General features: G+C 36.6%; 1 protein-coding gene across 4 annotated transcripts in view; it reads right to left on the bottom strand.

Moving 5' to 3' along the window:
- LOC117405596 (protocadherin-9) overlaps nt 1-12,940 on the bottom strand; it is a 228,732-nt gene extending 215,792 nt beyond the window's left edge. For all 4 annotated transcript variants that reach the window (XM_034923727.2, XM_034923729.2, XM_034923728.2 and 1 more), the window contains exons 1-2: nt 12,206-12,940; nt 8,426-11,566 (exon numbers count right to left, since the gene is read on the bottom strand). In XM_034923727.2, the coding sequence (XP_034779618.2) occupies nt 8,426-11,449 (3,024 nt within the window). In that variant the 5' untranslated portion in view covers nt 11,450-11,566; nt 12,206-12,940. The remainder of the gene's footprint in view (nt 1-8,425; nt 11,567-12,205) is intronic.
- Nucleotides 12,941-13,885: the final 945 nt, after the last annotated feature.

The following is a 13,885-nucleotide window of genomic DNA, read 5'->3' as shown; positions in this document are numbered from 1 at the left end:
TTATCGTACCTTGGTATTTTATGTACTGCTTTGTGAGTCTTTGGCCTTGTTTATACTGTTGTTATTCATGTCAGGTTTAAGGTTGCCTCTTAAAGCAATGTTGTATATAAATTTAATCACCCTGCTGTATTTTAGTTTCAGTAATAGTGTTTGCTCTTTCAAATTGACATGACTGTCATTGATTTGTAAATACTGGTCTATTTCATTCAGCACCTGCACTCACTCCAGTGGGTTGTTGAACCTTATTATCTGCATCTTTATACAACTGCATGCAAGGAAATAACCTTGGTATGCATGCATGAATAATATTTCTGTGCACGGACATGGATCTGAATTAACAATAACACAGCCTTTATTCTGTTCTCAGGTAAAATAGAACGCACCAATCTGCCATCTAAAAGGGCACTTTTTAGAAAGTACTATTGAGCACATTGAGTTAATATGCAAGATATTCTGCATCGTCAGGCAAATAACACTATTTTGTTAAGTATTTTGCATGTCACAATAAAAGTTGTTTTTGAATTAAAGGATAATATTTGGGAAGAAAACATACATACTGAAATCTAAACATATGGCAGTTCAACTTGCTTTTGAATGAGAATCGAATGCATCGTATCAACTTAAATGGAAATATGTGTAGTTTAGGAACTGAAAAATAACCCCTTTTTAACTTTAAGTAAATTTGTGTTAATATGGGGTTCTCAGTTCCTGTTCTCTATAAATGATCTCAACTCACACATGGTGGCAACAAATCAGAAAACAGTGTTTCCGTGTGTATGTGTTAATTGTCACCTACTAGCAACACCGTCATTTAAAATACAAACATAGAATAGGCCAATTCACTCTGAGGTACATTTGTGTGTTTTTGAAATCTAAAACCTTGATACTGTAACCAAACCTGAAAAACTAGAAAGTTTAATTGGGTACATGACTGATTGTATTGTTGCCAATTGGTAACAGGAGGGGCTTAATTTACCAGGTCCTCCCTTGCAGTGCCATAATTGTCACTGAATGATAGGATCATTAGGATAGTATAGAATATAGGAAAGCACAGGTTTAAAAGGCGTCTAAAAAAAAACCCAAAAAAACATAATGTATATTTTAAGTTGATTGAAGCAGAGTGACAACCAAACATTAAAGTATCAAAGTGTTTATGGGTGCAGGTACTTTTAATGTAACGCAGGTTAAAAAAACTGTTTCTGGCCATCAGGAATCGGAGTAGGGATAACACCCTTTTAAGCAGTATCCGACATTACGAAAAAGCAAAAAGACCATTTTGAAATATGTATCTAGTTCATAAAAAAGTATATTTTATATTATCTTTATGCATCTTTCAAGCAAGTTGGTATCCAAGTAAGTTGGGGTTTTCAATACAGCTACTGTTAGGTAATTAAAAACAAAGCACGCACTGTAGTTGTCTTGCTCAAGATTTGCCCCGGGTCTTTATTTTGTTTATGGGCATGATATACAGTACTGCATTGTGATATATGCAAAGCTAACACACAGAAGTTTAAAGGGTGGGGCAAATGTAATTGTATTTCTTTTTTTTTTTACCTTTCACTTACCTTTTGATGATGTAAACAATTAAGGTGTGGTTATGACTTCTGTTTACATTTTTTTAATCAAACAGTGACCTTTTAACTTGCTGGTACCACTGGCTTCACAGTATTATCTCACACCAAGTGGGCCCAGCAGAGTTGAAATGCAACAACTTCATGTCATTCCAACATAACTCACCACCTCTCAGAATGGTTATTAACATCATGAAAAGCAAAAGACAGCTAAAACATAAAAAGCAGCTACTTACCCTGTAAACTTCTTTAGCAGTTCAGTATCTAAATCTAGAGAATACACTTACGCCCAAGTATGGTGTTTACAAAAATAAAAACAAAGGAAATGTAATAGGTCAGTTTCTATCACATCCAACCTTCTGAACCCTTCGTAAACAAGGGGTACATAAAGCAGACAGAGCCCTGGTGACAGTTAAGTCCTTAGGGTACTTTTTTCACAGTTTTCATACTCTACAGATGTTTAGACACTTTTTCAATGTGTATTGCTGGATTTTAAACTTTTTAAATAGACTACTGCAGAAAGATGATATAACCATCTATACCAATACATTTCTTTAAAATAACTTCTGTGGTGTGGTTTAAAAAACCCAGTGTAGAACTAGAATAATGCCGTGATAACTGTACAGGTCGACCTTTAGATACTAACGTGATTATGTTTTTCAGTTCCCTTAATGACAGTGCAGGTTGTATTTCAGATTGGGTTTACCTTACTTATATCAGAACATAGATTTTGCAGTTTACATGTTTTATTTAGTTTTAAATTATGAATAAAAACAAGGAATCACTTTCAAACATTTATTAAGGAATTATATATATTTTTTTAAAATATGTAAACAGTGCTCAAACAATTCTTTAGAAAGTTGTTTATTTTTGAAACTCAATTTCTATCTGCATTTCTAAGTACAGACTTCCTATATAAAGTTGGCATTACATAAAGCAAAACAAATCCAATAAAATATAACACAGCACATGTAGCAAGCTTATCAGGAGTTTAATGTACATTAAACATATATCTTTTTACATGATAAATAACATATGAATGCAGTCTTACAATTTTAAATTGGCCACCTGCCAATTTACACTTAATGTGAAATCTTTTCTTGCATGTTTTTCTTTTTCTATTATTATTTTTTTTTTTCAAGACCACATTCATAATAGCTTAGTGATGTTCTATTTGTGACAAGTTGACCCAAGGATTCATCCCCAAGAGCCAACCACATCAAAATCTAACAACAAACAGCCTCGAGTGCTTATAGACTATGAATTGCACTGCTAGACTATAGAAACAAAGTATCATTGATAAATATTTAGAACAAAACCCACATGTCAAGATGCATTATGATCTATAAGTAAGTCCACAATCATTTAACAACCTTCACATAATTTTTTGGTCATGCAGACACAGACCAAGACACTGTTTATTTCACTTGCATTATCCCTTTTATCAAAACACCAAGGGGTGTTTATGTATTCAGAAATTAATATTGTTAACCCTGTGTCATATCTCTAAAAAAAAGAAACATTTTCTTCATCCCACTATTTAAAAAATAAAGTTTCCTTCCAGCCCACTGGAACACCAGTATACCAATTAATGGGTCTGGAAGTATTTTTGTAGTCCCAAGGGACTGTTTTGAAATCAGATTTGACAATTTGTTTTTTTTGTTGTACAACACAGTTCAGTCGTGAACTGGCACTGTTGCCTCATACACCTAATCATATTCTGGGGTAGACCATTTAACTACTCAGTTAGTAACGATTTTGAAATGTATATAAAATAACAACAAAACACAGTCAGCAACTGTTTACATCCAAACTAAATGACACGTTATAACTTCTGGAGAAACAAAGAACCAAATGGATTTGAGGGAACATGCATATGTATATTGGTGTGTATCTGTAGTTTTATTAAACCTACAATGCACCATTTCTGTATTTTTCACACAGACTGCATCTGTCATTAAATTAATGCAATTGAAATCTGGAAGTTATCAAATGGCCATTATATAAAAAAGAAACCATTGGATACATGTATCAGTGGATTCTGTATAAAACAAAATGGACAACCTATCAAAATTATTAAAGCAGGTTGAAGTTCGGTTTATGGGAAACCTGTGGTTGAACTTCTAAAATGGTCTTAATCAGTAAGCTGCAGCCACACTGGATGTGAGCAATGCGAGAGAACATTTGTCGCTTTGAGAACATTTTGCGTTCCTAAAATAGAACCTGTTTCTATTTTTTTTTTTCGTCGCACAACTGGAATGAAACTGACCAATAAGAAGCAAGGTTAACACCCTTGGCACACATCAAACACACACCTCAAAACACGTTACACCTCAAAACACATCACGCCTCAAAACAAGTCATGCCTTAAAACAAGTTAATCATCGACAAAGTAAATTTATGAGGTACAGCAGTATCCATTATTATATGATTGCAAATTGAACGACTACAAAGACATCCAGAAGAAAGACAATGCCTGGGTGGCTTGCAGGTTGTGCATTTAGCAGCACAGAGACATTTTCTTCCCAATTATGCAAGTTGCATAAAAATAGGTTTATTAATAAGCAAAAATAAACCAGAGCATACATGCGGTCTAGATATCTGGCATTTAAGTAAAAAATGTGCACTTTTGCTGGCTTTTAAAAATGACACAAAAAAGACATTCTAATACTACGACTACGACTATGACTACTACTACTAATAATAATGTTGCACTTTAAAATACTTAAAAAAGTTAATAAACAAAAATGATCAAATAAGGAATTTGTAAAGAAACACAATTGAGATTGCAGTACGTTGTATATATAAATGAATAACAATAAAATAATTTTGTTGAAAATATCTGTTCAACTATACCATACTTGCCAACATTTGGGGGGGTCATACGCATCATGGAGGAGTCATACGCAAAAAACACTCATTATCATATAATAGACATATCCCCCCAAACTCAACACGACTCGGTCATCATGACAGTAAAAATAGACAAAATGAAGCGTTCTTACCTTTGTATAAGTTAGTGATCAGCAGATGTGTCAGCCGCACGAAGAGCACAGCGTGGGGTTTTCACTAACTCTACTGTGCAGAATAAATTATTTTTTTCTATGGGTAAATATCAGGACTTTCTTCCTATGCATTGGGACGCGGGACATTTGCTAGGAAATTGGGGCTGTCCCGACCATATAGGGACTGTTGGCATGTATGCTATACTGCTGTTGTACAGCTGGAGATGTACCGGGCTTCAAATCAGACTAATACGACTACTACTGGTGCCACGAAAAAAAAAAAAATACTACAAATACAACTGTACAATTACTACAACTAATAATGATAACAATAAAACTGTTGGATATATAGGGATGTTCAATAACTCTGATCTATAGATTTTACAAGTCCAACCTTTATTTTATAACAGAGTTGCCGGAGGTCAAGACCCGTTTTGTAATGGGACAGCCCATCTCTAGTATGTCCAATAGGAATGCATGGGCGGGTCATGTATTTATTTCCAGTCTTTTGGTTCGTTTCCAAGTCGCGTCTGGTGTGGACTGACATTCGGCGACTTCGCTCATGTCACTCAGTCCAGTGTGGATGCAGCGTTAGTCATTTCCAATGAAAGTGAATCTGTCAATCTGCACTAATGAAGTAAAACTGAGCAACCAAGTCTGATGAAATGTACATATGCCCTCATTAGATAAAAAGAAAAACAAAACTAAATGGCAGTACTGGTAACCAAGACAACCTGGTAACCAACTTTTGTAAGAATCCTCACATTAACTGTTGACTTCAATTACTTACTTGAAAATACTAATATTCACAGTGCATTTATAGAACCTAGTCAATACAACCTAAAATTCAATATTTCAGTTACATTCATAACTGTAATAAATTTAAAGTACAAAATCCATCTGGTTTGACTGAGAAGTCTAGAAAAGTGATGAAGATATACATGCATGAGTATCACTGTGTTCTGCATCAGCACAACTAAGGAGAATTTGCAACAGTACTTCCCCTTAGGTGCAATGTTGTCATAGTCCATTAATCTTTTCAAACTCCCCCAATCCTAAGGGCCCGTTATATACTAATCCCTGATTAGCATGGCGAATGAACACGCAGAATACTCAGACTCCCTCAAGGCAGAACATTACAATGGCAAGTCTATAGCACTTGGGCTTACATCTTTGGATAAGATGTTCTTTCACCAGATAGCCACAGAACCACTACGAAATAAATCATAACCATGCCATGTTCCTTGTTCTCAGCAAGAGCATGTATTTAAAAGTCAGACCTGATTGTGTATAGGAGCAATTCAACAGTTAAATTTGCACATCCAAGAAAAGCATAATTATTCAAGTCAGGTTTTCTAGCTTCAAGCAGAAACTTTAGAACATGGCAACAGCCTATTGTGTAAAGTGGTAAGCTGACGTGTCTGCTCAGACTTCAATGCAAAAGTAAAGGCAGTAACAACCAACTAATGCAGTTCGAAAATATGTACTATTACAATGGCTAAACAAACAACATTAAACAGCATAATAACTAATATTTCTCATCTCTTCTTTTTTCATACAGCTTAATTAGAATTTAGTTAATCAATAAAAAAAACGGCTTGGCATTGCCTTCATCAGGGCACCTAACAGACAAAGTATCCCTGCATAGGCAGTGGTTAACATAAGCTTGACTGTAAATGTCAAAATGGGTCCCAAACCAAAATATAAACAAAATTGACATAAAAAGTGTTTATTCTTTTTTTTTTTTTAATGCTGTAACTAGTTCTAAAGGTTCTTCATTCTCCTGTGGATTCATTACAGTTTATATGTACAAATAAGCACACCACCCAGAACCTCATTGTTTTTGACCTATCATAACTGCTCTTAAATTCTTAATGACACAATATGTGAACTATGAGTAGTCTTTGTTGTCTAATATAAATGGGCCAGTGTTTTCATAACTTCAACAGCTGTTTGTACCAAATAAAGCTCACTGGGGGCAACACAATTAATTCCCCTATCACTGTCAGAAGAGTTTGGGTGAAGTAATAAAACAGTTCTCCGTAAAGCCTCTGGCTGCAATAAAACTGCTGTCACCAAAACCCTGTTGATGCTTCACATTTGAGCAAAAGCAAAAGTGCTTGAGCAATATCCAGGCTTGCTCCCAAGGATTAAAACAATGTGTTACTTAGATGTCTGGCACAACACAATAAAAATGTATTTCTTATTTTCAGATCAGTACACTATACACAATGATTGCTTCTTCATTTTATATTCTTAACTATTTATTTTGTATATTATGCATACACATTTTCTAATGGCCTGATCAATTGTTTGAAACTAAAGTTTGCATAGTGCATCACTCATTTTACAAATAGTACAAACAGGCTCTGACCTTTTGCCAATATCCACATTCAACATATTTTATACAACGTGATTACAATGAAAACAAGTCAATACTTGGTCTCAAACAAAATATTTTACCTCTATGCAAGAAAACTTACAAGATAATGGCATAAAATTACAGTATCATTAGGATTTTCATTTGCTGCTTTTCTGTGATAAATACTATTAATCCTGTATGCCATCACATTGCTTTTACTTTGCTGAAGCAGGGCGTTACCATTTATAGTTCCAACTAATTTACTAAATCGGTTGTAAATTGATATTCTCATTAAACAGCTGAATTTCTTTGACTGTAGTAACAGCTCGACCCACCCCCCCATTCTCTATTGTTATGAGATACTGCAGACTGGCACCTTGCCAGCAAGAACCACGTGGTGCATGAGTGCCATCTACGGGCTATAGTGTAACTCCTTTTAATGCGTCTATCAAGCTGAATTCAAAACAAAACTGTGTTGTATTTTACTCTTTATTAGCAGGAAATTAATAAGGCTGATTGTGGATTAGGCTGCATTTTGAGTCATTCATTCCTAATCCTGTTGCACTGGGTATGTTTCAAGGTTCATAATAATCTTAGATGGTTTACTTATGCATTACCAGGAAATGGAAATATTAATTTATGCCTGAATGATTTTACTGCATAATTATGTTTATTTTTTTTTTTGTTCTCTGAACAATTATCACACAGTATGCTTTTGCAAAGCTTACTTTAATCATACTATTATATCCAATATGGAATATGTATATTTACTCATGAAGAAACCCATGTAATGCAGATTTAAATACAAATTAAAGAAAATCTTCAGAAGGAACACTATGAAATCTAACTCCAGCTGTGCACAACTTCTTATGCACCAGAAACCACAAAATAAGGATGTATATGCATTATACATTTTTCAAATGAATGAATTGTATAAATGAATCTAATGACTTCACTGTGGAACGCACTACTAAACATAACTGAAAATAAGTGTGTGTGTGTGGGGGGGGGGGGGGGGGGGGGCTGTTTTTTATCTACAGTGAACAAGACAATGATCTGAGTAGACGGACAAGAAAAAAATGTTTCTTTCACAAACTTTGAAAAGGGAGAGTGCAACTTCAATCCTTGAAAAGCTCAAACTTGTTTTTACAAAAGTTTTAAATCCATGTGCATACAAGAATGCAAACTTTATAAAGTTAATAATAAGCATAACCTTTGTTTAAATATATAACATGTTCACAAGGCAATTAATAAACTTTTCTAAATGAAAAAAAAAAAATCCCTGTGTTTGTGGTAAAGCAATAGAAAATAACCTGAAAGCTTTTTGGTTCAAAAGCAATAAGTGGTAAACTGAATAAATGTGTTCTCAATGCAGTTCCTTTTTTAGACTCCTAAACAGAGCAAATAAAATAAATACTGGCACATTAGTACTGATGGACTGGGCAATTATATGCAGTACTGATAGACCAGTAAAAGTGCTCTTTTACCTGTCTGGTGTGCATGGGGCCCTTTGTCTTGAAGCCTCCCTGGGAGCTGCACTCTGAGGCACTGAAGTGGTCTGAACTAGTTGAGGATCGCTTGGAAAGGGTGTCACAACCCCCGACAAAGGTGTTGTCCAAAGGGAGCTCCTGAATCACATGGTGTTTTTTCACTGACACTGGGGTGTCTGCTTTCAGATGAAAAGCAGACTGCGGAGAGGCAGATTTATAATGCCTAGCTAGGTCAGGGCTGTTCGGTTTAAAGGTTGTAGTTGGTTGTGTGCTCCAGTCAAAGCGTCCTATACCCTGCTCCTCCAGTTCAGCAGGGAGACTTATAGTCCCATTAATTGGTTCATGCACAGGGTCATCAGGTTTGGACTCCTCAATGGTGACAAAATTCAGCAGAGAATTCTTGGGCGATTTCCTTTTCTTTCTTTTCTTTTTCTTGTTCTGCTTGTTCTCTTGATTAGGAGACATCCATTCAGTACCTTGCTTATTTCTCTGGGCAGCTTTAAACCTTGAGGCATGACGGCAGCGCACCAGCACTGTGACAAAGATGACTACAATAACAACCATGGCACCTGCCACTATAGCAATCATAATTGTCAGATAGTCCCCACTCTGATAAGGCTCACTGCTGTCACCTATATTTCTATCCAAGGGAGTTTCCATAGTTCTGCGTATCAGGTCATAAATATAGGTGGCATTGCCAACAGTATCATTTACATAGAGAAATACAAGAACAAGGGTGTGCAAAGACTTGGGGTAACCCAGATCACTTATGTTGACCACTAATCGATGAAGCCCCACATCAGTAGTAATTGGCTTTTCCTCAAGGGTAATATTACCAGTCACAGGATCTATTCTAAACAACCCCTTGTTATTTCCACTAACAATAGTATATTTAAGCTCAGCGTTCATTCCAGTGTCAACATCCATAGCAAAGACCTCTGCCACAACAGATCCAGGGATGGCAGAAAGAGGTACCAACTTAAATGAAGTATTTGAGGGTGGATAAATGACAACAGGGCTGTTATCATTGACATCTATAATATTTATAGTCACTTTAGCAGAAGATGAACGAATGGGTCGACCTCCATCAACGGCTTTGACATCAAATGTATATGAGCTTTGTAGTTCTCTGTCAAAGGAAATATTAGACTTTATAACTCCAGAGAAGGGGTCTAATATGAAGCTCTCATTGTCATTTAGAATGGAAAGAGTCACATCAGCATTCACCCCGGCATCTGAATCTGTTACAGTGATCACTCCTACTGTGCTGTACTTTGACAAGTTCTCTGACACAAAAAACTGAAAGTGATTATGGGTAAACTTAGGACTATTGTCATTTTCATCCTGCACAGTTACAATAACAGCTGCCTGGCTCTGTAGTGGAGGGGTCCCATTATCTCTGGCAGTGACTGTAAAAAGAAACCGCTCCTGCTCCTCTCTGTCAAAAACTCTGGATGCTGTCAAAACCCCTGTTTTGCGATCCAAATCGAAGAAGGAGGCATTAGGTCCAAGCTGATAAACAATTTCGGCATTCTTCCCACTGTCATCATCTGTGGCACTAATAGTCGTGAGGTACAGACCACGTACATTGTTTTCGAGAACGGACAACTCAATTACTGGCTGGCTGAAAATGGGAGGGTTGTCATTTTCATCTTCCAGTTTAACTCGAACTAAAGCTGTTTGATTTAAGCTTGGTTTGCCAGAATCAGAAGCTACAATTTTAAAAATGTATTCTTTGGTACCTTCGTAATCCAATAGGGCAGAGGTCTCTAGCAAATACTGGTTATCATAAACGGCTTTTAGATGGAATGGGACATCTTTTTCGATAAAGCAAATCACTTTGCCATTGACATCGGTGTCCTTATCAGAAACTGTGATCAAAGCAATCTTTGTATTGACAGGACCTTTCTCAGACAGGTAAACTGTTCCATTAATTGGACTGATAATGTACTTCAGGTCTATGTTTGGAGGATTATCATTCACGTCAGTCACGTTGATAAGAATAGTTGCCCTAGCGGGACTAGAGCTGCCATCGCTAGCTAGTACTAACAGTTTGTGGACAGCTGTTTCCTCTCTATCTAAAGGTCTCTGGACTGTAATAAGGCCTGTGGTAGCATTTAATGCAAAGAGCTTTTTCGTGGCTGGTGAAACTGTGGTACTGAAAATGTACCTGATTTCAGCATTGGGACCCACATCTGCATCTGTGGCCTGTAGCTGAAACACAGAAGTCCCCACTGGTGCGTTTTCTGGAATATGGACTTCAATTTGGCTCGCTTTAAAAATGGGTTTATTGTCATTTACATCACTTACTGTCACTTGTAGGATTGCAGTGCTTGACTTTTGAGGGGTGCCTCCATCCTCCACCTTTATCTTCATTACGTAAGTATCTTTCAGCTCTCTGTCTAAGTTTTGCTGAACAATAAGTTGTGGCCACTTTTCTCCTTCTGGTGTCTCTACAATGTCCAGCCCAAAGGCACTTTGCCCGTTTACCAGTTCATAATGCTGCACACTGTTAAAGCCTATGTCCGGATCCGTGGCTGATGGAATTGGAAAGCGGCTATTTATCAGTGTGTTTTCTGGAATGGAAATATTGATGACAGGGTACAGAAACATAGGCGCATTATCATTGATGTCCTTGACTACAATTTTAATCTTGATGAGCCTAAAAAAGTCATTAGGGAGGATAACCACCTCAATCTCAAAAGAACATTCATTTTCTTCATAAGATGGGCCAGCACAGAGTCTCTCCCTGTCGATCCTGTTGGAAGTTGTAAATATTTCTCCCGTACTGCCTGACACTCTGACCAAAGGTGTATTGGAAACAAGCCTGTAGACCAAATTAGCACTAGTTCCAGTGGCGGCATTGACATGAGAAATATTCAAATCCTTTGGTATGTTTCCAATGAGTACATTTTCAGGCAACTCCTCTCTAATAGGGTAGATCAGTTCTTGGGCGATAGCAGGGTCTAACCACAAGCAGGCAACCAGAGAAGCCAGCAGGTAAAAATCTCTCAGGTCCATGGTAACTGTTAAAGTCTTCTGCTTCTTTAGTTCACTAGTATTAGCACAATACACATGTTCTCAGAGGGCAGGATTCCTTAATTCTGTAATTCTCAGACAGCAGCTGCCGACACAATCCTATAAATAAATAACACATGTATCATAAGTATCATGTAACCATCAAATATAACAGACTGTACATGTATATAACATCTTGATCATGGCTTCTTTGAGTACCAGGCACATAATGACTATATTACAAGCTTCAATTGTTATAATAGAAAACGACTTGCAACATAATAACTAGACTAGTTTAAATAGAACCATTAAAAGGTTTGAAATAAAATATAAAATGTATTTGTGACAACTACATATAAAATATTTGCTGAAGGTAAGTAACCTATTTTTTTCCACTTACCAGCAAATTGTTTTAAATGTGCTGTCAGCTGAAAAAATATATGTTAATATTTTCGCATCATCTTGGTTCAATTTCTCTTTTACAGTACCATGGATCTTGCGATAAGATCATGCTGCAGCAGCCACAGCAACCATGCAAGAACTTAACATCATCTTTAAAGACCCAATTGTAATGCATTGTAAGCTCTTGCTTTCTAAACTTTATACAGTAACTATATATGCATTACACCAAAACGATTAATATCATTGGTCTTGCTAACCAATATGATGAGTATCTTATTATTCCGTCTGCTGAAGCAGGGTCATATAATCAGATTTGTATTTATTTACTGAGCATAAATCAACTGTGCGTTTTCTTACCGCTGCTTTCTTCTGAAGATGCGGTTACCATGTATTGGGTTTCACACAAGCATACTGTTGCCAAATAATGCAGTTGCACATCTAAATCAGATCCTTTTCGTTTCACCAACAATACCGTAGTTGAAATAATCCAGTTTTTAGACACTTGTGTATCTCTTTTTTTTTTCTCACGAGAAATGATTATTAGATGATGAGGAGGATTTGATCCATGCGAATAACACAAATATATCACGGTGCTTCGGACACGGGTTTACAAATTCGTTTATCATTTTTTTTTTTTAATGAAAATCCGTGTTCATGTAACTTTCCAGTGTTAATCAATAATTCACTATTGAATCCATGCACTGCAGTTGTCAGGGATCGGCTCCAACAAACAGAATCAGGTGATCAGCTCATTCTATTTTCCTTTGGACAACCAAATAAAAATGCAGTCAGTCCGCATCCATCCAAGCCAAAGTACTATGCAATGGATATACTGCAATTGCTTGAAATGTATTGTTGCAGTCGGACCTCATCAGTTCTCACTGGTCCAGGTTTACGAAGATGCTCTTTTCTATTCAGACAGCGTTTCGGCAGTTTAATACAGTCACACCATGTTCTACTTTATGAGATCCCACGTATCTTAGGAAACATCTGCCTTTTCTGTAGTACTAACAGATGTCATGTCGTTATAGTTTGGTAATATAAGAGTCCCATTTAATAACCTGTCTTTCTTGCTCACTCCTCACTGAACTGAATTTCTTGTTCTAACTCTCAATAAGCCCAGAGGGGGTGTGAGTTACACCATCCACCGCCCACAACCGTAGTTATTGGACCCCTTGTGTCATAACGTTGCCTTGTGAGGAGCCGCACCGTAGAGATTGGTTAGTGGTAATGTCATTCATGCCTGACCAAGTACTGCTGAATCGCTTGTTGAGCCTGCACAGGAGAGCAGGAGCTTGGGGCTGAGCCTGAGATAATAATGACAGGAGCGGGGATGAAAGCACATTGCTGTTTGAACAGCCACTTAATCTGCTTGTGTCATTTATTTAATTTATTTATAGTGCGTATTGTGTGGTATGACTGACCTTCTAGTTTTAATGTCATACTGTATGTTGTATTTATTTCATGTATGATACTGTATTATTAATCGTACTGTGTCTACTGTATATTTCTTCCATATCGAACTATTCCACTTAAGGTTGCGGTTAGGTTTAAATCATGTAAATCGATAAATCTAGAGAAATGAGGAAGCCGGTCTCTTTTTATCAGTAAAACAGAGACCTTTGCTTCCTAAGTGTGTCACATAGACTTAGAGCCAAGCACTGTCATGAAATTGATTGTATGTGGCAGCTAATAATATAGCAATGGTGCAGTACATTCAAAAATAAAAAAGTAGGAATATATTACATAAAGTAAAATAAACAAATACAGACAATTAAAGGTTCGGTATTTAAATATGCAGAATAGAAACTAGGGATACGTCACTCCCGCCAGAGAATCGTGTAATTTATTTTATTTTATTTATTTTTAATCTGTAGGTGGTGGTTATCCAATTGCATCACTCACCGCTATCCATTATCGTTAGCAAAATACAGCATGTGCTAATCAATAATTGACTCTGGTGCCAAATTTGTGGGCGTGTTAGAGAAGGTCGAGATAAATAAAAGTGCCATGAGCATACTTTTGCCAAGACCGTGA

This window comes from Acipenser ruthenus, chromosome 9, assembly GCF_902713425.1.
Source record: "Acipenser ruthenus chromosome 9, fAciRut3.2 maternal haplotype, whole genome shotgun sequence".
NCBI classification, from domain to species: domain Eukaryota; kingdom Metazoa; phylum Chordata; class Actinopteri; order Acipenseriformes; family Acipenseridae; genus Acipenser; species Acipenser ruthenus.
Note: the sequence above shows the minus strand (reverse complement) of the source record. Positions and strands in the feature narration are given on the sequence as shown.